The 24,596-nt window shown below is 38.0% G+C and overlaps 1 protein-coding gene across 12 annotated transcripts in view; it reads right to left on the reverse strand.

Annotated features, from left to right (window-relative positions):
• TRAPPC9 (trafficking protein particle complex subunit 9) overlaps window positions 1-24,596 on the reverse strand; it is a 443,292-nt gene that overhangs the window by 407,846 nt on the left and 10,850 nt on the right. For 11 of the 12 annotated variants that reach the window (XM_064154350.1, XM_064154351.1, XM_064154349.1 and 8 more), the window contains exons 5-9: window positions 19,806-19,832; window positions 18,296-18,417; window positions 16,404-16,529; window positions 11,544-11,760; window positions 8,370-8,513 (exon numbers count right to left, since the gene is read on the reverse strand). In XM_064154350.1, the coding sequence (XP_064010420.1) occupies window positions 8,370-8,513; window positions 11,544-11,760; window positions 16,404-16,529; window positions 18,296-18,417; window positions 19,806-19,832 (636 nt within the window). The remainder of the gene's footprint in view (window positions 1-8,369; window positions 8,514-11,543; window positions 11,761-16,403; window positions 16,530-18,295; window positions 18,418-19,805; window positions 19,833-24,596) is intronic. The other variant, XM_064154352.1, reaches the window with a different exon arrangement.

Below are 24,596 nucleotides of genomic sequence, written 5' to 3' on the forward strand. Positions count from 1 at the left end.
AGTGAGAAATTATGAGTTATTTTCTTACTTGAACTAACTTTTCTCAGGGTTTTTTTGTTGTTTGGTGTTTGGGTTTTTTAAGTTTCTTTCCAGACACTTTTAAAGTTCAGGGATCACAGAATGGCTGCAGCCAAATAAAGCTGAACGAAGCCACAGTCAGTATTGCTGCTGGGGCACAGACTTCTCCATTTGTTCAGTAGAGCCTCATGGTACATTTTTCCTATTGCCTACCAAGCTGTCTTCATTATTTTTGGGTTGTTTTTTTTTCTTGTTTCTGACAATTGAAAATTCTGCAAGTCCACCAATATTCCTGTTCATTTTCACTTTACTTCACACAGAGCCACAAACATAGGCTTTGTCCCAAAGCTTCTTCAAACTTTATTCTAATACAAGAGAAAAATCTGAAAGCTTCAGTTGCACAGTTAGAAACCATTTGCGATTGAAAGGCACTAAATATGGAAAACAAAAGGTCTTTCTGCTAGTTTCACAATAATGTGAAGCAGTATTTTACAATTGTGAAGTCACTGAAAAATCAGAGCACAACAAGAAAGACTAAGATGTTTAGGCACTTCAGAAAACATGATTTAACAGTATCACACAAACATTTCAGGCCTCAGGAGACAATGACAAAGTTAGGACAAGATTTCTGTAACTCTGTTTTAGCTCTTTAAAGAATTTTAAAATATCAGCAGTCAGTCTCAGCTAGTACTGATTAAAAGCTAAGTCAAACATTAAAAATATGCTTGCTCTTGGGCAAACAATTGTTTCACCTTATTTTGACTGAGTCATTGTAAACCTTGCAGAACAACCACCAGCAAAAGAGAATGAAGAAAGGGACCACTTTATGGCTGACTTGCCAATTACACTGGAAGACAAACAACTGTGTTTCTTTCCTTATGCAACTTGCTAAAAAACTGAAAAAGGAGGTCAGAAATTCAATTGTCCCCTGGTGATAAGCACAAAATTCAACATTTTAGCATTAAAAAGCCAAAACAAACAAACAAATTAACAAAATAAAACCAAAAATATAAACACAACCACTAGTACCCAGGATTATGCTGGCTGAACTTTTCCTTCCCCCTTGAAAACAGCAAATAGCATTCAGAAACAAGTCAAGGATCTCTTGCATCGGACAGCCCCTGAGAAGTGACAGTTCTCTCAGGAAAAGAGTCGAGCAGCAAAATGATAAATCACTAGTAACATGTAACAAGACAGAAAAGCCAGTTTGACAACAAGAGAGGAAAAAAAGAGAGAAACAGTTTCTACACCAAGAAAGCCAGGCATTTCCTTCACATTAAATAAATAGGTAGAAAATTGCTCGGTGAGCCCTCTTAAAACTAGAGAAGAAAACAACCAATTGGTGTCTGCTACCAGGGAGACATTCAGCATCACCCTGCCATCAAGAGGCAGTGTACTCTTTAAACTAAACAAGAATCTCAAAAACACCAAAATACATTAAAATCCCCATGTAAGCTGAAGTAAAAGCAGAGCACTCATAGACAGTAACTACTTTTACCTTGAAATTAATTACCAGATTACAGCATGTAAAGGCCTTCATGACCTTTCAGCTAATCTCAACCCTAGTTTCAGACAGATGCAGACAGACGGCAGCAAGCAACCTATTTGTATGCCCAGTACATCACTCTTCACTACCACAAGCAAGCTAATGCCATAAGTGAAGTGCCTGAACAAGACTTGCATGATCAATCCACTAATTCAGTATTTCAGTTGTTTAATTCAGCAGAACAAAGCAAGTCTTTACTAATTTGCAGGCAGGCATCACCTGTTTTTCCCTTACGTTAAGTCTCATTGGTATCAGATGACAGCATTTTCCAATTTTAGTAAACAAACAGCATTTCTAACATTTTTCTGGAAAAAAACATGGAGCAAGTAAATATAACTTCAAACTGCTCAGAGATCTGATACTTGAACAAGTTGCTCTGAAAGCAACACACAGAATGATGGGTTTTTAGTCTGATATTCTCTACCGCAATAAATACCAGCACTTACCTATGATAACACATACTACATATCTATTATACAGACATGTTGCACTCCCTTAACAGCTACATTTCAGACTCCTATCTATATTTCTTAGGTAATCAGTTAAACAGAAGACACATGCAAGTTGACTAGGCAACTGGATGACAAAGTCACAAAATTATTAAGGTTGGAAAAGAACTTTGAGATCATCAAGTCCAACCTACCACCCGACCCCATCTAATCAACTAAATCATGGCACCAAGTGCCACATTCAGTTTCTTTTTAAGTACCTCTAGGGATAGTGACTCCACCACCTCTCTGGGCAGCCCATTCCAATGGCCAATCACTCTTTCTGTGAAGAACTTCTTCCTGACATCCAACCTAAACCTATCCTGGTGCAGTTTGAGACCACATCCCCTCATTCTGCCACTGGTTGCCTGGGAGAAGAGACCAACTTCCACCTGGCTACAACCTCCTTTCAGGTAGTTGTAGAGAAAGTGTCCCCTACCCTGAGCTTCCTCTTCTCCAGGCTAAACAACCCCAGCTGCCTCACCTGCATAGGGCTCATGCTTCAGACTCCTCACCAGCCTTGTTGCCCTTCTTTGGACACGTTTGAGTATCTCAACATCATTCTTAAATTAAGGGGCCCAGAACTGGACACAGTACTGAAGGTGTGGCCTAACCAGTGATGAGAACAGGAGAAGAATGACTTCCCTAGTCCTGCTGGCCACACTATTCCTGATACAGGTCAGGATGTCATTGGCCTTCTTGGCCACTTGGGCACACTGCTGACTCATACTCAGCAAGCAAGAATTAATAGTCTTTTTATCTCTGCATCCTCAGGGCACTGTTAACATCTACCTTTTCCATGTACAAACAACCATGATAAAGCTGGAACAAAATTAACATCTCTGACCAGCTCTGCGCACCACGCTGTGTCAGGACTCAAAAGCTCTTCTTACAGGAAAGACCCAAAAGGCATCAGCAGACAGCATGTTAGACGATTCCTCTTTTCTTTGAGAAATCAAGCAAGAGAGACCTCTAAATAAATGCAGTGGAGAGCAAAAATTCCATGTCATACTGTGAATTTCATTAAAGAGCAGGAATAGTAAGAGAATAATTAATCTATGCTACTCACAGTGCTAAACCCACTGCCCTAAACAGATCACAGTTTTGGGCTCCTCAGTTTAAGAGGGAGAGCAATCTGCTGGAGAGGGTCCAGCAGAGGGCTATGAAGATGATTAGCGGACTAGAGCACATGCCTTATGAAGAGAGGCTGAGGGACTTGGGGCTTTTTAGTCTGAAGAAGACTGAGAGGAGATTTAATAAATGTCTATAAATATCTGAGGGCTGTGTGTCAGGAAGGGGGGACAGGCTCTTCTCACTTGCTTCCTGTCATAGGACAAGGAGCAATGAATGTAAGTTGCAGCACAAGAGGTTCCACCTCAACACAAGTGGGAACTTCTTTACTGTAAGAGTCACAGAACACTGGAACAGGCTCCCCAGAGAGGCTGTCAATTCTCCTTCTCTGGTGGCTTTCAAGGCCTGTCTGGATGCATTCCTCTGTGACATGAGTTAGGTCCTGCTCTGGCAGGGGGAGTTGGACTTAATGATCTCGTTGGGTCTCTTCCAACCCCTGATATCCTGTGATCCTGTGACTATTAACAATATCCAAGAAACGAGCTCCACCTGTAGAAAAGAGCAAAAGCATTCATCTCTTTGTTGTGTAACAACAATCATCCTTACCTCTAACTTGGCAGGCTGTGGGCAAAAGGAAGAAGGTAACCTTTTCAACACAGGCAAAGAGAAGTGTTGTGTGTGTATGAGAAAAGTATTTTCTGCTTGTAAGATGACCACCACAGAGTGAACAGGGAGAGATTGACTGAAGCTGTAAAAAAATTTCCTTTTGATGCTTAAGAACTCATCAGGCTGCTATAAGTATACCCTAGAGATTACACTGAAGATTTCAGACTCCATCCTGAAATCAGTTAATTCTATTACATTGGTCTTAATAAAGAGCAACAAAACAACCTGCCTTTTGAAACATTTACTGGCCAGGCAAAAACACCTTTATTTAGTCAACTAAATATAACACATTACACACAGCTCAGGGGAGCCCTTGTTAGAGTCGGCATAAGCAAACCGTCTAAGAGGTTTCCAACACACAATCTCTTATTTTGTACTGTCAAGTCTACTGTGCACACTCTTCTCAGTTGTGATATTGCCAATTTTGGCAGCTTCCTAACAGCTTAAAATTCTAAAAAGAAAATGCCATATGCCTAATCACCTCTTTCCTCAAGACCATAATCTCATTCTCATTGTTTCTCTCAATCTCTTCTAATCATGAATCAATGTACCAAAAAGATTCTTTCTTAAAAAAATCTTCAGGAACATTACATCATTCCCTGGAAAGACGTCACACTTCCAAGTTGTTCCAAGTCCGTCCCACTAGATCACAACCATCCATAAGCCTACTATTATTTATGGCAATACCCTAGAATTTACCAAGTATGGATATCCTCCTTTTATAATTTACCACCACTTCCATTCATATTTATTTATCCAACAATCCAATCTTGTTCCATATGACCTAATTATGAAGAACAAGCAGCAGAAAACAGGAACACTATGGAAAACAGGCAGATGGAATGTCAAAAAGAAGGAAGTAATGGTGAGCAAACAGCTTAAACTAAAATGATCTGAAGCTCTCAATAATTCTTGCTACTGCAGCCTGAACAAGTAAAAAATGAGAAAGTAACAAGAAAACATAAACAAGAGACCAGGACATGGCCAGGTGAACACAAAGGAACATGTTATTCCAGCAGTCCCTCCAAATAAGAGGTGCTTTTAATCTATTCTACACTTTAGTCCATCAGCAGTTACAGGTTTATAGGTTATTCTATGTGGGGAAATAAGAACCCATGCAACTTGATCCCATTTTCCCTGGTGTTTGGGCAGAAATTCAACACTGTTTTAAGTAAAGATTCTCAGAGTCTGGTCTTTACTACTGCCAGTAGAGGCTTGGCAGAAGAGTTACACTTAAGGACATTTACACATTCGGTTTTGGTCTAGCTGTCAGCTTTTATGAGCCCACTTTAATATTATCTCTCATTTTCTATATTTCTACAGTGCAATTTGAAATTTAAATATCACCAAGCGAATGCATATGCAATCTGTGCTATAAATAAGAACGTAAAATCCTGCATAGTTTCCTCTTTCAAGCTGTGAGATAGAAAGGCATATTTTAAGAGTTGTCAGACGCCACATCTGACATCATCAAATGAGGTCCAGGCTTAACCATAATTTCTAAAAATAATCAAGGTTTGGGGATTTTTTTCCTTACACGAAGCTCATCACTTCTTTGCACAGACCTCATGCCAACAGCTGACACATCAGCCATCACCTGAGCACAGCAGTCTTGAAAAGATTAAAAGGTTCTGAAAGCGATTTCAGATTATATGCATTCAGTCCCCAGTCTTCCTACCACCAACTCTAGGCTGCCAAGGCACCAAAGTAGTCTGCCCAGCCAACACTGACACATCCATCACAACTGGTCTAGCAGATGAGGGAAACTGAAACAGCACTGAGCATAAATGCATAATTTTTGGCAGAAATTCTTCATCAAGGAGGATGATCTCTGAAAAGGCTGAGAATAAGCATCTTCTGGAAGGCAAGTGTTTTCAGAGAAAATAGCCTGGAGCCATACTTACCGACTCCTAAGATCTGTATGGCATAGACAAATGTGTCACATGATTCTGAAGTGCCAATAGCCAGTACTGCAGTAGGGATAGAATCCTGCCATCATGGAGTTCAGAACCCTATCAAGGACATTTAGACTTGTAGAGACTTTTAAAAAGTCAAACTTTGAAAGGCACAAACAAACTCCTTTTTACAAGTTAAAACTATGTTTTTACCATCTGACTGTCCCAGTGCAGTCATTGTCTGAGATAAACCATACAAACAACTACTGACCAAGTAATGATCCCAGCCTTTCCATGATATTTCCCGTGCAATGCCTATATGGAAATACATAAAGTAGGAAATTCAAGTTCTACACACAGAAATCTCTTCTAATGGAGACTGGTGAAGTCTGTTGATATGGTTTGCTTCTGAAGATAAAATATCCAGCTAAGGTGGGAAAACTCCCTAAGTCCTTCATTTGTCCTTTAGTTGAAGAAAAAGTGTCATAAGTCTTCCACTACAGACTTCACATCTTTCAGCAGAATCAAAGACCATGGTCAGGATAATAACTATTGACTCTGCAGAGGGTAAGCCTCTATCACAGAGATATTTGTAATGAAGGTCACAATATCCTTTCTAGTTTGCTAGGGTTAATATCACTTTCTTCTTGGCATCAGTAGAAATACAAATAAGCTAAAGTTGTTCAAAATCTATTTAGTGAGAAAAAAAGCCTAATAACCAGATAGCTAAACTGGAACAAGTACATCTTATCTGCCAAACTACCAGATACTTTGTGGTCTTAGCCCATTTATTTTTGGTCACTGCTGCTGCTGAACAGGTTAAAGGCAAAGGTCATCATAGAAAGATTCTGAATTACATGATATCCACTGTTCTTTCTCCCTCAGGTATCAGAAGGTAAATGTGTGTATGTGCATATATATGAGGGGCCACATGGTTATTCTTCATACTGCTGACCAACACAGTTCTTTTCCTGAAAGAGATTGTTCATGTTCATCTAAAGAATGGTCAGAGCAGCAGAAGAGATGTTCTGAGATACCAAAGGCCATGTTAATGTTGTAATAGTACCTATGTTGGTTCTTTCTGGAGACAAGAAACACAGAAGTTGCTTCTCTTCAGGATTCCAAACATTTTCAGGATTAGAAATTAGCACTATCATATGTAGACACAGCAGAAGAGCTTAATGCCTTGTCTTTGGCCCACTTACTATTCATAAATCAACAAATATTCATTATAAGTCCTGGGAAACTCAAGAACCTTTTGACTGCAAGTAAGATCTACAGACAGAAAGATAATTTCATTTTATCAATTCATTTCAGTTCCTTTCCTTCCTCAACTACTGATTTGAGCCACTGGCAGGCAAAGACCTAGAGTTCACCAGCAAAGCCACCCAAGAGACACATTTAGTCATAACTAAAGGAGAAAAGGAAAAAAAAACTACACCATTTTATTCTCATCCTTTTCAGCATAAACATTGGAATAATGTAGGAAAAAAAAAAGCATTTTTTTCCCTAGCTTACTGTGAATCAAAAACATGCTGAAAACCTGGGTGATGAACAAACCCCTTGCAAACATTTTCCCTAAGAAACATAATACAAATAGTTGTCACTTGTGCATTTCCAAGAGATTTCACAAATGCTGCTTAGCCCTCCCCTACAAAAGGCTCCTCATACACATCATCCACAGACACATTCATTCCATTGTCATCTACTCATAAGTTTAATAAATCCCACTGAAATTTATTATTGAACTTAAAATATTTTTTGTAAGAAACCACAGAAGCTTACAGAAACAAGCCATTGCACTCAGCTTCTAAAGGTTCATTGTCTCAAGTACTACTCCCTTAAGATGAGTTCTGTATCTACACTATGAATGTTTCATCAGAAAACATATTTCATCAAAAAACTCATGGTACATTCAGCCTGAACTACTGCACACTCTCTGTGTTTACTTTTCTATCTCAGTTCCTCTCAGTCTCTTCATTAATTGCACTTCATAGCTGATAGTATTTTAAAGTAATACTTCTTTTCTCAATCCACACACAAATTCAACCCTCTTACGATATTCTTAGTTACCTGCAGAGGAAACAGAACATTATACTGAAGACAGTCAATCTACAGATGGAAAACATTACACAAAGTTTAAAGCAGGGACTTCAAAGTTGCCTCCTAATATCTGAAAGGAACATACAGGAAGGCTGAAGAAGCACTTCACATAAGGGTGTCCAGCAATAGGACAAGGCGGGAATGGTTTTAAGCTGAAGAAGAGTAGGTTTAGGCTAGATATTCAGAAAAAGTTCTTCAGTGCAAGGGTGGTGAGGTTCTGGAATAGGCTACCTAGATAGGTTGTGGATGTCACCTCCCTGGCCAAGTTGGATGAGGCTTTGAGCAGCTAAGTCCAGTTGAGAGGCTGTCCATGACAGTGAGGTTGGAGCAGATGATCTCTAAAGGTCCCTTGCAGGCTAAGCCATTCTGTGATTCTAGATTCTACCCCATCAAGGTCAGACCATTAACATTTAAAACTAGTAACACTATATTGATTACCATCAACAAGTTCTCATGTATACACAGAATTCTTCCATTTCTGTGCTCTATATTACTCCTCAAACTACATGCATTTCAAGTAAAATCACATTATTTGACTGCAGGACAGAAGTGCAAATACCTCTTTCTTTTAAAGAATCATACCTTGATCAGAAAGAAAATCCAGCATGGTCTGGAGAAGGAAAGACAGATGCCTGACACACAGAGCAGGGTTGCCCATTCTTCTGGAAGCATACACAAGCTCGTGAAGCAAGCGCATCTGTACAGCAGCCCATCCTCTATGAGTTCCTAAGAAAAAAGAAGTAATTTCATACTTTTTAAAACTAGAAGTTGTCAGCACAATCCCAATTGGGTCTGGTATTCTTTACACATTAAGCAATAAGTTAATTCATAAATATCATCCAATAGAACCAATAGTAATAAAATCAAAATCTTGCACTGAACACAAAAGTTAGGATCTTTGAGTTTGCTTTAATATTTAAATATTAAATCAATTTTTGTTCTATATGCTTATCAATTGACTCAATCTTGTCATTAGAATTCAGAAAATACAGTTAATACTTTCCATTATGTAGAAAACAAAATGATACTCAACACCATTACAGTTTTAATTGTTTCAAATTCTCTAAACAAGAATTCAGATGAAATTCCAAAAAGAAACTCCATTTTATACAAATCAAATACTTCCTAACTGTCTTTAAAGATCAAAAGGTATTTTCTCTAAATGTTTTCCTGGCCATTGAAAGTCAGCAAGAAGCAGTAAAACAAGATATGAGGGTCATTTTCCTATTTACAGTCTTTAAAAACTATGTTTCAGACTATACATTATTTAATATTTGTAAAGTTTCTGTGGTAGCAACATTTAGATCATGATAATGTAACTTTTAATATCAAGAATGTAATATGCAGTACATGAAACTTGCTTTTAGCAGTAAGCAAAAGCAGAAATTTTTAAGTAAAAGACTTTCCAAGACATGCAATACTTCATAAACTTCTCCATAGCCTTCCTTCAATTAAGATTCAGTATTCAGCAAACCCTTCTAGAAAGATTTAATGCAGCCAGTTCTTGAGAGTTTACCTTTTGTACATGAGAATTCTTGTTCTTATCAAGTAGTTCTTAGAATTTACAGTGATACTTCCATGCCTCTGCAATAGCCATCTTAGGGGTAAAACCTGACTAAGCACTTCAGTAAAGGTAAAAATGAGAGAAAAACACCTGTCTGGGGTGAGAGCTGTACCAACCACTAAACAAGTGACAAGTGGTCTCTATTAACCCCTCTCCCTTCCCCCAGAGAAGAGAAAGGGAATACAGGAGAGAGAGCTGTGGATTTAAAAAGAAAACTAAATCTAATTTAATCAAAAAATATAATAATAAAATGAAATATACACAATATATTTTGCATTGTAACCAATATTGATCCAAGAGCCCCCTGATCACCACCTATGCTGCAGCAGAACGCCCAAACTCAACTCAGCAGCACATGAAACCAGATTCAGGAGCTGGATTCTGAGACTCATGGATGGAGATCTAAGACAGGACAGAGTCCCTCTTGGATGTCAGTCATTGAAAGAGGGTGCTTGACTCTCATGCTCTCTCAGCTTTATACAAAATATGATGTATATGGAGTAGAATAACTCGTTGGTCAGTTTAGGGTCCCCCGAACTATCCACTCCTCTCGCAAGTGCAACCTTTTACTCTCCACCCCCAACAGGGTACACAACATTTATCAGTGGCCTTGGTCTGCACACCAATCCTCAGTAGTAATTCTACATGTCAGCATTATCACTGCTAGAAACTGATGCTGCCTGTGACAACACACTGATAACTTCAGGAAGTCTAGACACTTAGGAGAGACCGAGCTGAGAAGTCAAATCACTGAACAGAACTAGTTCTGTTCTTAAACTAGGACAACACCAACCATGCCACTTTTTTAATCCAATTGTGACTTCTTGCTGAACTACAACCTCTTCTCCCACCACAGTCCCATCCCAGTCTTCCCCTTTTCCATCACAGGCCACAGTGTATTCTTTCCAGCACATGCCCTCTTCCTAAATCCTTTGTAATCCTTTCTGTGTAGTCCATAGGCCATTTCTCATTTTTTTCAGTGTCTGCTATAATCACAACAATCACATTTTTTTTAATTTAAAAGAAAACAATACAAAAACAAGACAACAAAAAAAACCCCACACCCAATAACCATCCACATAGAGTGGGCTGTCTTATGCCTCCATTGTCAACAGAGCTAAGAGAGCTTGGAAAGTATTACCCAGTGCCTAGGTCAAGCAAGTTTTTCTGTATTCTCTCTTGACTTTTTAAATTGGTGAATCTCATCCTCTTTCCATCAATAGATGCTCAGCACATGGCTTGCTGGCTTCTCTCCCATAGTTACAAGTACACAAGTGGTCCCCAGAAAGTCCACTATAATAAAGAATGCAAGTTTGGGGGCAGTACAGAAACGTGTACTCAAAACAAGTTCCCAAGCAGGATATTACCTATCTCTTCCATTAGAGGAAAACTGCAGCACAGTATATTAAAATCACAACACCTTCTAGAAGTATTGTTTTATATGCAGCTTTAGATACCATTGGTAAAATTGCTAAAGTACATCTTACCTAAAGAAGGGCAGCAAGCAACTTGCAGAAAGTGAGTACAGCATGTAACAGCCACAAGAACTGGTATGCATTTTCACTGCCCACCCTTCCTTGGGTTTTTAACAAATGTAATGAAATAACAATTCAAAATATTTATAGCATCTAAATACTGTTGAAATGTCTTAATCAGACACAAGTTTTACAGATAACATCACCCAGATCTAATTTGTTGAAAAATGTGACATATTTGATCCCACAGATACAATTGTACTGTATGTATGTGTGTCTGAATACAAAACTAAGTAAAAAAAAAACCAAACATTCTTTCATTGTAACAGTAACAAATGTCAAAAGAAATGTAATTTCGGATGCAAAGTTGAAGGCTCTTTAATTGAAAATAGACTCAAAAAATATGACTCTTTTTTGACTGAGAAGTGCATGATCAAAAACAAAAACATTTTGGAAAAGAAGCAGAAATTAAACTCTCAAACAAAAAGCAACTGTTTACTGCAACAGAGGAATACAGAAACACATTGAGCAGCAGCTCACAGAAGTCTGAAACTATGGAAAATCACCCCAAGAAAAAGTGAAGGTACACAGTTTAAGAACTACTGTATTTGCCACAATTAGTTTCAGACAGCTAAATGACTTCACTTTGAATTGATTTAAACAAAACCAGCTGAGTAACCTACTATGCTAATCCATACTTTCCTGAAGAGACTTTACCTTTGCTGAAATCCTTAGGATCCAAGGATAAGCTATAGCCAGGTAGAGTTTCCAAAAGCAGTTTGTAGCAGGCCCTCCAGCCAGGTTCTGGGATGCTGGGTGCAGCACACTGCATCGCTGCTATACGCTTGAAAAAAGCAGACTTGCGGTGAAAACCAATTCGTTCATAGAGCTCTGAGAGAATGCTGTAGCGCTGGATCTTTTCTTCTTCTGAAAGCTGAAATTGGAAGGGAAATAGAAAAGGATTGCTTTTAACCAAAATATTAGTGTGTATCTAACCTTTTTTTTAAAAAAAAAAAGGAGGAAAAACTCTGTGGTAGACGTATCTCCAACACTACAGAAGGCCAGAGTTCACATATAGCCAGTCATGACAGCTTCTGCTGCCAGGAAAACTTAAGTTTAAGTTCAACAGCTAACAAAAGCAGCAGAGATAAGGGGTTTTAGCAGCTTTGTCAGTACACTAGCAAGTAAATAGTCAAAACAGCCAGCAACAGCTAAACAGCTCCACATTTTATGGAATACATTTAACATGATATTCAAGTGCAGAATGAGAACAAAAAAATACACCACTTCCCAAATCTATTGATTTTGCTAAGTTAAACATTTTCATCCATTTAAGATTAATAATCTAATCTAAAAATCTCAGACTATGGAAACAAAGAAATTACTGCCTCAATTTTCATATGTCACTCATCTTGTAAACCACAGAATTTACATTCAGTGATACTATACATATGCAGACTGCCAACTAGTGAGGAAGAATTTAGTGAAAGGTTAAGCCCTGTTATGCTTAAAGCTGAAACAAACTTGAGAAGTACCAACATGTGCTTCTTTAGCTTATCAATATATTGGCACAAGTTCCAAGTAATGATTTTCCTCTCCGCGCTGAATAACAATATTGTTTTAAAGCCAGGCAGCAAAAAAAAATGCCAGAGAAACTCTAGAAGTTACTGACTACTTCACAAATCTACATCCCACTAATAAGCAATATTGAGCTCTGAAGGTGGACCAATGCTGACACCTAGTGTACAACATCTGCCGTGCACAGCCACCAGCAACAGGAAAAAAAATTGCTCTGAAGCTGCTACCGCATCGCAAAGACTTTTAAAATTACAAACTTCATAGCAAGATAGCACAAAAAAGTGAAAATATCAATCAGTGGATTCTGTGTGTTTAACTCCAGGTACCTAAAGCCTCGAAAAGCTGAAAGAACAGTGGTTAACTACCACAGAAATAATCAGGCCTTAAAATGATTACTCAAACATCTTTTTGTCATTTAAATTCTAATAATTACGAATTAGTCTTCAAGTTTTCAAAAGTCACTTACATTTTGGACACAGAGAGAGGAGAGATTTCAAAGAAGCCTAAGGTCTTCAGAAAACACTGTGACCTTATCTGATAGCTCAAAAGTACATCTTCAAGGATATGAAGAGGCACAAACAGAAAGACCAGCAAATCATTTTAGAACGTTTCAGCCAATTTTTGATGGTGCAGTAGCTATTTCCCTCAGAACTAACACCGCAAGGCAATGGCCAATGCAAAAATACTGCCCATCCATATACAAGACAAATCCTTGTAAGAAGAGTTAGAAAAGGCAATTGCACCAAGCTGAAAACTTGCATTAATCAATGCAGCTGGAAAAGACCTAAGGCACAAATAGAAGACACGGAACAATTTGAAACTGGTTTATCAGAACCCCCAAAAGCTATCATTCAGAAAAAAACGAGATGTAGGATTTTACAGTTACCTACTCAAGCAGGAAAAAAAAAAGCTTCTAACCTTTTTATTTTTTTTCCATTTATGTATTTTTTAAGCTGATACAATAATCTGTTTTTAAAAGCAGAGATGAGAAGTGCATGAGCACATCATCATGTACCAAAGTTAGAAAATACTTTAAAAAACCCACCAAAGCTATTCCTCGAATGCATAACACTGTCAACATTCACACATCCCATGGAAACTTAATTTTTACAATGAGAAAACACAAAATGATGCTATTTAGGCAAATATGAGAAGTCACTAGTAACTGGAACATCAGAAACACAGCAGATAGTCAGAAAAGTTTTGTTTTCATCATATCGGACTAATTTTCTAACACTGTTAACTGACTTCCTGTTTAATGACTGTCTGTAAAGTTATTCAAGTATCTAATTCAGCTGCAGTAAAATGTTTTGAGTTTTTTTTCAATCATCACAAAGACAGCAAATTGTGTTTTTCCTCACCACAAATAGTTGTGTTACTACCCAGGGAGAAAAAAAAAATCCACCACCACCAGACAAACACACACGAGAACAAAACCCCACACAGACCCTCAAATACACCAAGCAATTAATCGTGGGAAGGCTTCAGCAGGTGTTCTGCAGGACATTAGACCACCTGACCTTCTAAATTTGTGAAAGCCTAAGGCACATAAAGTAGCTGCAAAACAGCCAACACCTGAAGCACAGCATCTCTTCCACCTGGTTAATTTTCATTTAACTGCTACAACAAACCAAGTTAGCTGCTGTGCCTGTAAAGGTTGCAGTTCACTATTCAAGCAACTGAGACAGTTTTTTCCACAAGCTTGATTTAAGACAGGCTTGTAAGAGGGCAGCTTTTTCTTAATTATTCCTTACTATATTAAAATTCTACCATCTCATTCTGTAATTAATGTTACCATTTACTCCTATCTGGATGCAAAGATAAGTCTTATTACCCTGCAGCTTTCTATAATCAGGAAACACCAATTGCATAATGTTACTAGATAGGGTAGGAGATTGAGCACTTGGGAAGACACCAGTTCTTCTGTTTATCAGAGACACACACTTTATTCTGTGAGGTGTTTTTTCCACTGCTGAATATTAGCTGTACTGATGTTGTATCTTTCTGCAAGAAAAATATGCTACTTAGAGTTTGTTTCCCTAACTTATCCCAGGATCACTTCTCTTTTGGGTTAGTCCAGTTTGTAAAGGTAACTGTTATCTGCTTCCGCGCTACATACAGTAAATACTGAAGAGCTGTAAATATAATTCCTAGCCAACCTGCTCTTTATGGAAAATATATTCCCCAACACTGGAAGTATGATCTTACATGTATTTCTCATAGTACTTCCTAGCAATACTCCCATCCAAGAAAATGGCAAAGTAGTAGATGTGTGCAGTTACAAGCTAGATGAATGTCATCCTTGACATTAAATCAATAAAGGTCATGAATTGTTCACAGCTCAGCAGTGAGCCTCAATGCCCAAATTATCAATGTTGTCAAGGTGTCAGCTTGTGCTTTTTTTTAGGCAACTGTATATTGAACACCTACAGTGGCATAATGATAGTAGCAGACAGAGCCGACAAAGAAATAAACAAGCATCAGTAGGTCACAAGGCACAGCAGAAGATACAGAGAAAAAGACTCAATCCAAACTGCTAGCATGACTTCCTTAAAAAAGTCAGTGAATACCAGTATCACTAGAGAATAAAAAAGATCATGCTCCTTAGTACCCAATTCGATGTATCTTTTTTTCTAGAACCCATCTACTGAAAACTATCACTATCTCATCTGAATGGTGGAGTCATCATCCCTGGAGACATTTAAGCAGCACGTGGACATGGTGCTTAGGCAAATTGTTGAGTGTTGAGACCCTTCAGTGCGGGGTCGAGGGTTGAACTGGATGATCTCTGCAGTCTCTTCCAACCAGATGTATTCTGCGATCCTGTGATCTTCCACATTGTACAAAGAGTAAGAGTTAAACTCAGTGATACAGAATCGTCATAGAGCAGCCCAAGCTGGAAAGGACCTCTAAAGATCCTCTGGTGCAACCTTTTGTTGCCTACATGACATCATCTAGCACCTTGTCCAGTAGCAGGCAATTCTCACCATAACAGTGATTGCTTCCATTGGAAAAAAAGCACCATAACAATACCCGAGTGAGCAGGCCATAAGAATAACAGCACAACATGGGAAAACACTGCCACAGCAGCTTACATGAAAGACCACAGAGCTGCCAGAAAGACACAGAACTAAAGAGAAAGCCGTTAGCGCTTAAAAGCATTCTACAACATAATTAATGTTTTTTTAATCACTTATTCATTGATTTCTCATTTATGTTTGGTTAGAAAATTGACTTGATAGAAAGTGTTTTCCACAAATGCAAGTATTTTACCTCCCTCAGAAATGTGCTGTCCCCATCTGGGCTTAATAAGCATGGTAGAGTGGACTTAAACTGCTAGTCTTATCAAAATGTAACAAGTGAAACTAAGGATAAATTGTAAGAAATGAAACAACTTTTTATGAATTTTCCACCACAGCAGTCTCACTGGCACCAGTGACACCAACCCTGAGACACTGATAAAGTGTTAGCCTTGTTCTGTGATGGTAGTGAGTGTTTTCCTCTCAGTTCCAAATATTAATTTTATCCTCTAAATTCCTTTCTAATTGGTCCTTACCAAGACTACAAACTACACAATAAAAATTCAATTGATCACATTAGTTAGACTCTAACATTCATTTTGCAACAGGCCATTTGTGACTTGCTCATTTTCACTGACTGAGACAAAATGAAAGGAAAAAACCCAAACAAATCCATTGCAGATCTGTCACATGAAGCTCTTTTTCCCTGGTACAACATCACAAAAGAGCAATACAGGGATATATTTTTCTTCACATGGGAGAATATCAGTAGTCTTTAATCTCAATCTAAGACCTCATGTTTTCAGACGAGTTCTAAATAACTTTTAAACCAGATTTATAGATGTGAAAATCCCCAGAAGTCAAATCCTAGTGGCAAGGAAGGTAATAACAGAAAATCTTCTGGATCTAAGTAACTTCCACAATTCAGCATGATCTCTCTTAACAAGAGGAGAAAAATAACTGGACTTCCTGCACAGACCTGACGAAGGTTGATATAAACAGCATTTTGAAGGAACTCCGAAGCTTCCATGCTCCTTTTCTGGATTGCAAGGACTCTCACTGCCTTCACACAGGCTTCCAGTTCGATGACACCAGCATTCTTGTACTTGAAGAGGGAAATAGTTAAAATAATATGTAAGTATTGCACCTGTTGCACGTGATCAGCATTTCTGCTCAACATATAAATCAGTGGTCACAACTTCCAAACCTAGCATTTCCTTGATGCTAGTGACTATACTATTAAATTATCAACATAAGCCCAAGTGGAAATCACAGTACCCTCTAAAGCGTTATGCAAAACAAGTTTTTATCCTCTTCACTCACTTTCCTTATTAGCATAAATATCCTGCCCAAAGTCCAAAGTGCACTCTAAAGCATTATGCAAAACAATTTTTTATCCTCTTCACTCACTTTTCTTATTACCATAAATATCCTGCCCTAAGTCCAAAGTGCACTTATACTACACTTTTCTCATTTTAGATGAGCAACTTACCCTTAAGGTAACATAAAATGTTGACTGCAGGCTTGAGAATTCTCATATGGATGGATTCAAATCTATCTGAAACTATCCCCAAAACTGCCACCTTTCGTTGCTCCTGATCATAAATTACACACAAAATTTGCCCTGTTTCATAGAATAAACCAGGTTGGAAGAGACCTCCAAGATCATCCAGTCCAACCTATAACCCAGCCCTGTCCAATCAACTAGACCACGGCACTTGGACGATCTTTCTTTAACACAAACACAGAAGTGACACAGCTTAGTCTAAAGATACTTCAAATACAAAATTACATACTTGAAATTAAAAAATTAAAATGTAAACAACTACAATTAGACTTATTTGTAATGTTGATGTGGATACTGAGCCACTATTGTCACAACATGAAATCAATTTTTTTTCCTCTTCATACTATGAATGCAGACATTACCTGATTCTCTGAGCACTTTCAGAATTTTTTAATGTTCCAGCAGAGCTGAAAAGATTTTAATTTTTCTAAATCCTCTTGTAAGAATGTTTATCCTTAACATTTTCCCTGCCCCTCTACCTCTCTACATGCTCCAAATACCAGCCCCTCTGAACAATCCTGCAAAATCATATCCAGCGGCAGCAGCAGCAGCTGCTCCTGAATTTCCCAGAGATCACTGCAGCAGGCAGGCACATCAAATAGGCATTTGGCTTACACAACACAGAGAAGCATCACTGGAGTTTATAACATTATGCATTAAGGATCATAAGCATACAAAATAGTTAACAAATGCTCAAATCTCTAACACTTCTGCTCATAGTGCTGCAAAGATACAATTACTCCAAAACCTCCAGGTAGGAGCAGGGACCATATACATTTGACTCAGAACACTGCCAGTTTTGGTGTTGTCGTGACCAGAGTTCTGAGATTCCCAGACTATAAACTAAGCACTTAGCTCAGTACTGTAAATCGGACTGTTGAAAAATCATGGCAGTGTTGATCTTACAGAGCTCTGGGAGAGCCAACCTACCTGACTCTTCGTTGGATGGCTGAGCTCAGAAGCGTATGGTTGATCATATCAATGCTATTGGTCCTGTCAGACCACCTTATTCCTGCCCGCTTCCTGGAGGTGGTGAAGGCCAATCTGATGAGACCTTGAGCAACGTGGTCTAGCGGAAGGTGTCACTGCCCATGGCAGGGAGATTAGAACTAGATAATCTTTAAGGTCCGCTCAAATCTATACCTTCCTACGAAACTATGACTCTAAGAATCTATTTCTTCCATTACCATTATGTTTTACAAACTTCATTGCACACACTTTAAAAGATCTTCTGAAATCAAAATGACATTGGTTCGTTATTTGCAAGAATTTCACAGAAGTTTCCTAAAAATAAGAGGGATTACCTTCCCATAGTAAGAAATAGCTTCTTTATATTTATCTATGATGTCTTCAGGACTAAGGCAATTCTTGGCACGTCCTATCTCGGCACTGGTGTCTGCATTGATGCCATTTGAAGTCAGTGCACCTATAAAAAAAAAGAACAGGGCAGGAAATGAGTAGAAGGACTTTTGTAAAACACAAAATATCTAAGAAAAAAAAATAGGATATGCTGTGGGTTTGACTAAAGCATATGCAAAGAATACTTGCCCTACTAGAAAACAATCATGTCCTAGCAGCAAAACACGAGTTCTACGGTAATACGCCATTTGAAATATTACAAATGAAAAATGGATTCAATCATAAACCAGCAAACAGGAAATAATCTTCCACTTAGTAGAAAACAAATATATTCATAACCTTTTACACTTACATGATCATTTAGACTATGAATAAAGTATTAGATTGCTAAAATTAGATTATGGCCACATTGGATTGTGCAATTTTCATATCTGAATCATGCTTTTTTTCTACTTAAAAAATTTATTTCTAAACCACACCTAAGTAAAAAAGTGCTTTTTTTTTAAACTAATTATTAGAAATTACTTCCTCCTGCAATTATTTAAAACAAATGCTTCTCTATGTCTAACCACAGAAAAACAAGTGTTGCATTGCAAGAAAGGCCACCAAATCTGAGCCTTCCACATAAAAAAAATAAACTACCTGAGGCTCAGACAAAACAGTAAGAAATTGCTTTTATTATGTAAGAAAGAAGGTGAGAGAAAGTAAAAGTCTTTACATACATAAGAGATAAGAGTCTGAACTAGAAGCAAAGGACATCTGAGGTATTACAAAGAACACAAAAATGTTGTTTCTAGAATTTAATTTTATCACAGAGTAAATATCATATGACTGAAAACATACATCAAAGGTTTGGCAAGGCTCTGTACCTTTTTATAGATTCATCTTTAGGATTATACAATAATTTATTTCTCCAAGAGATTTCTCAACTAAGAGAGCAAGAAAATTTTTGGTTTTCAGGACTGGATCTAGCTCTCAATACATATTTCCTACTGCCTTGATATATTCAGAAACACGTTGTTTTACAGGCTCAAATGCTAAAAGAACTTTAACATATACTTATCAACCTTAAAGAATCATACCAAGCACATTGGTAGATTAATTAGAGATTAAGTTAAGTGCAAAATCTTTTTTAATAATGATTGGAAAAGCATCATGATACTATAAAGACTACATGTGACCATTCAGGTTTGTCAGTTAAAGAAGATTCAAAAGTCCTCACTGCTCACAAAAACAATCTTGATGAGAATTTATAGGGACACAGTCACGGGATTAGATCATTTCTGTTTTGCCAGTTACTGTTCAATCTATTTGCTTCCTCAAGATCTATAGCCAAACATATGGAAGCATCAGGAATCGGTACTAGTTTTGGCAAGTGGCAGTAACTACACAAATGCAAAACATATGCAAGTAATGAAAGAAAATACTTCGGAAACATGCATGAAAATAATGTACCTGGATCAATGAGAACTTCTTGTGCCCCTAAAAGGAGGAACAAAAATGATTTTTTTTTCAGCCTTTACATATAGCCAACAAAATAAGCTCTTAAAAAATCTTATAACTAACATCAGGCTTGAACAGACTTCTAAGATTTATTAGGATCATCATTTTCTATTTTGTAGGACTACCAATTAAAATTCAAGTAGTCACCATATGCTGATTTTTTTTTATTAAATGTGAAAAATCCTATAAACTTGCAATGGATTCTAAGACATGTAAAGAACAACTGAAGAATTTTCTGTGTACAATTTAAAGCCAAATCTTTCTCTTTTTTCCTTTATTCTTGTTTTAATTGCTAACTTTCCTTCACAATACACATACTACATTTTAATATCAGGCCCTACAGTACTTAAATCTCCTTGTAGGAGATCATTTCTTATACACAATGCTCTAGAATAACTTTCTGAAGTCACTCTATTCCTTCCAGTTTACTCCATCAATTTTTCCGAGTCACTGAGTCATGCAACCCAACAAGCCAAACTATTCACATGAAACAGCTGCCAAGAGTATTGTAGACTTGGACTACCAGATATACAACAGTTAGTTGCCCTACACTTTGATTAATCATGGCAATAAAATTGTTAAGATCAAGGGTTAAACAGTCAAAAACATTTGCTCTGAGACAGGACCTTCCTTCAGCTGATTTGCTCACACTCATTAAACTGAGAGATAGAGCTACATCAAGAAGATACTTCAGCACTGCACTCAGGTGTCTTAATTCTGTTTGGGGAAAGAGGAAAGTCAACTGATAAAATTAAGAGCTTAGTATTTCAAATAAAACACAGCAGAGAAAGCCAAAACAGCTAGTAGGCGAAACGTAAAGCAATCTAAACTCAGTTTATTCAAAATAGAAATAAGCCACAGTTAGGCTCCTGGCCAATGGCATCGAAGCAGCTGAAATTCTGCTTTTACACTGAAAGCTGCAGAGACAAATCCACTCATTCAAGAGGACGCAATCTAAAACTCTTCTGCTACTAACAAAAGGTTTCAGGAACATGAAAAGTCACACTTCTTTAGAACCTCCAAGGTCCTTTTTCATAACCAGCAAGATGCTGCAGAACAAGGCCTCTAGGCAACAACCAAGGAAGAAACCTGTCTTTGGAGCAAGCAAGATTCCACATCTCCTTCCATCAGACATGTCCTTTGAAAACTCTGTAATTAACCGATTCTCTTCTAAATTGACTACTCCTATCGAAAGAGTTCCAAAAGAAGTTAAAGGGTACAACAAAAACAAACAAGCAAAAAGGCAATGTTCTCATTGTTACAGACAGGTATGGTATGAAATACATTGTAACTCTGTCCTCTTCAGTTTGTGCTCTGTATTATACAGAGAGACAAAATTAGTGCTTCTCTTTCCAAAGATGTGTCTACTCAAAGCAGATACCACAATGCTGGTGTGGGTTTTTTTTTAGCAGTCAGGTCCCATGCTACAGCTTAAAAATGCCAAATGGTGGAAATTGGACAGATTCAAGAGAAAGATTTTTCTCTTGACTGGGTCTCAGCACAAAGTGAGTACCAAGAAATCCTAACCTGTGGAGGATGAAGTACAGGCAGAAGAGAAGTTGCAATTTTAGGCACATCAGGAAGCATTCAAGTCAACTCTGCCATCTATAAACCTCAGAACCAGGCATGAATAGAATGTCAGTTCCAAGTATGGCATTTCTTGATTTGCACACAATTTGGGAACTTCTATTTTATCTGGCATTAATCTGGGCAACGAATTCCAGTGTATCTTTCTGTGGGATAAACACTGTCTTCATAAAATTCATTATTACAAAGCAGATTATAAAGACAGGTGTGGTTTGAAAAGAATTTAAGCAAAAGGTGCTTCGACGTCAGGAAAAGGCATTCAGAGAACTTTGTAGGAATAGAAAAAGCTATCATAGCAGCTCTGTTTGGCTAGAGTGCAGAAGTTGAGACCTCAAAAGATTAAAGAGATCTTAACTAGAGATAAAGAGCAATATCTAATGGACCAGGAAGAAGCATTTTGGTGTGGAAGGGATGACAAAATTGAAGGTTTCCTGTAATTAAGTTTTTCTTCACACAGAAATCCTTTGAAAAAATCTTTTCATATGAAACTAAAACATTTTTTAAGTATGATCACACTATCAAGTTTGCAAACAGGATGTCTTACTTATAGAAGCAGCAGTAATATAGCAAAAAATATTTTATTCAATTATCCTGACAGCTATGACTTATTTGTTACCTTATTTGCAAACAGATTGCAACATCTACTGTTAAATATTCATGGAAAAAGTATACAAAGTTAAACAATTATGTGAAATTACACAACATAACATGCACTCATAGGTCATAGGACCAAATGCATAGATTTTAATTACCAGTTAGTATATGAAAAATTATTTTTATCTTCTGAAATAAGGCCATTTTTCTACTACAATTACCTGATGTCAACATAGACAGTATGTAAAATAATACAAAGCAAGCATTTACTAGCTTGTGACTTACAAATGATTAAAGATGTGCAGCTGGGTTTTTTAGGTGAAGATGTAAACACTGATCACATTGCATGCAGAAGAACTTACACCAGTATTTAAAACTGACTTCTGTTTTCTCAGTACTGTGCAAGAACAAGTATATGCACCGAAACAGCTATGCTGGGTGAGACCAAAGATTAATAATAAACAAGTCATTTTTTCTTCCCTGACCCTAGCCAGCCTCTCCTGGAAGCCACAGAAACTTTCAGGAGCCTCAACACAAGGTGGCAAGTGTTCAGTTACGTGATTAAATGCTCATCTCTACAACAGCCATAAAGGAGCACAGAGGAACACCGACAGACAGCTCAATCTCAATAGTTTAATCAGAGCCAAGAGAGCTGTTTGGGGTGAAATCCATCAAGAACAGCTAACACGAATAGCTCTACGGAAACCTTACTGCCTACAGAGGTGATTTGGTTGGGGATTAATTGGCCAAGGCAGGAATTATAAAAATAGAATTATTTCCTGCGAAGCCCCACCCTCAAACTATATACAGAACTAGTTAAGGTTTATTTACACGTTCTAATTCAGTCATGAAATCGTCACAAGAATGCTTACAGGCAAGTTTAGCAATTTAGGAAAGTCAGAAAATGGAAAAGGCTAAGCTACAAGACAGCTTTACCAAACTTATAAATCAGGCTGAGCAGAGAACCTAGGGAACAGAAGATTTTAGTCATAGAGGTGAAGCAGGACTTTAGAGAAGACACTTGCTGAATTTATCTGCAGAAGCCTCTACAACTGCAAGCTATAGTCACACGACACTAAGTTCGATGCAAATAAAACCTGCCAAAGTCCAAAGGCAAAGATCGTAGAGAAGCACTGTCTTAGCAGTGCAGAGATAAAAGCCAAACTGCTGCTGTGTTCCCCAGCTCAGGGTAGCGAGCAGGAAGCCAGGATACAGTGGTCCAAGAGAAGCCAGGTCTGGGTGCCACTGGCAGCTCTCTTGAATGCACCTAAGGACTTATCAAACTTGCATACTTCTGCACAGAATGGTGCAAGAGCAGGAACCACACACACTTTTTTTCTCATTCTATTTAAAACCTTCCTAGACAATTTGTCTGTTGCCATATCTCTATACATATACACTGGGAAGGAAGAACTCAGCCAATCACCAGCCAATTCCAGCAGGAGATTTCCCCCAAGTCAGTACGTGTGGAAAGAGTGCCTTTTGCTGTTTCCCATTCAAGCCCACAAGGAGCGGGGTGAAAGCAGTTTTGCACCTTCTTCTTCCCCCATTCAAACCTCTGGAGACAGGGTGGGGCAGCAAAAGAAGGGATTTGGAGTGCCTCACAACAAGAGGATGTAGAGAGAAAAAAAAAGTTTTAGGATTGTACAAGGTTTCTTATGGTATGTGTAGGGGAAAAACCAAACACAGGGAAGAGCAGGGCTCAAGGCAGTACAAGGAGTAAGAATGAAAACAGCCAGAATCAGAAGCAGGATGAGGCAGTCAGTGGTCTGTGTTCACATGAATCCTGTGAACTCTTTCTGCATTGGTCTGTGTATTAACATTGAGTGTGTATGTGTGTGTACAGCTCTTGGGAACACACACTCCACTTCATGACTGGATGGACACGGGGACATGAGTTATGTGCGTCATGCCTCTCTTACACTACCAGATCCAATAACTTCTCATATGGATTTCCACATCATACCTATAAACTGCATAAAGAACAATTGTTTATCTGCTTTTCCATCAGCTAACCGTATTTGACATCCTCTAGTTTTACTATCAGAAGCAGCACTGAACCTCTCATATCTATCCATCCAGCAGAAAACTGGGAGACAGGGAACAGGAACAACCTTTTAAGCTGGGAAACTGAAATGGCACACAATAGTCCAGATGCAGGTGGATCACAGACTTAATGATATTTTCTATACTTTCCCACTGCTGTTCCCTATTAATTCCTAAAACAGTTTAAGTAGGCCATTGCTCAAAGAATAGTTACCACACCAATGCTAATACAATCCTCAGATTAGTTATGCAGTCTGACGGTTTAGTATACTACGTCTTTAACCTTAGATTGGTTTACTGGTATTTAGTTAACCAAATATATTTATTAAGTGTTGACCTTAAAACACACCTCAGAATAAATGTGCCTAAGTTTCTATTCTCAACAGGTGCAGCACTGCCACATCACCTGCACTTTTTATGAAAACTGTCTGCACCTCCTTCAGCAAAACTGAAACTAACATAGACACTGTCAGTCAGATTAAAACATTAAAAGCTTTGTGGCTCCATGCAAAGCAC

This window comes from Pogoniulus pusillus, chromosome 14 (genome assembly GCF_015220805.1).
Source record: "Pogoniulus pusillus isolate bPogPus1 chromosome 14, bPogPus1.pri, whole genome shotgun sequence".
NCBI lineage: Eukaryota > Metazoa > Chordata > Aves > Piciformes > Lybiidae > Pogoniulus > Pogoniulus pusillus.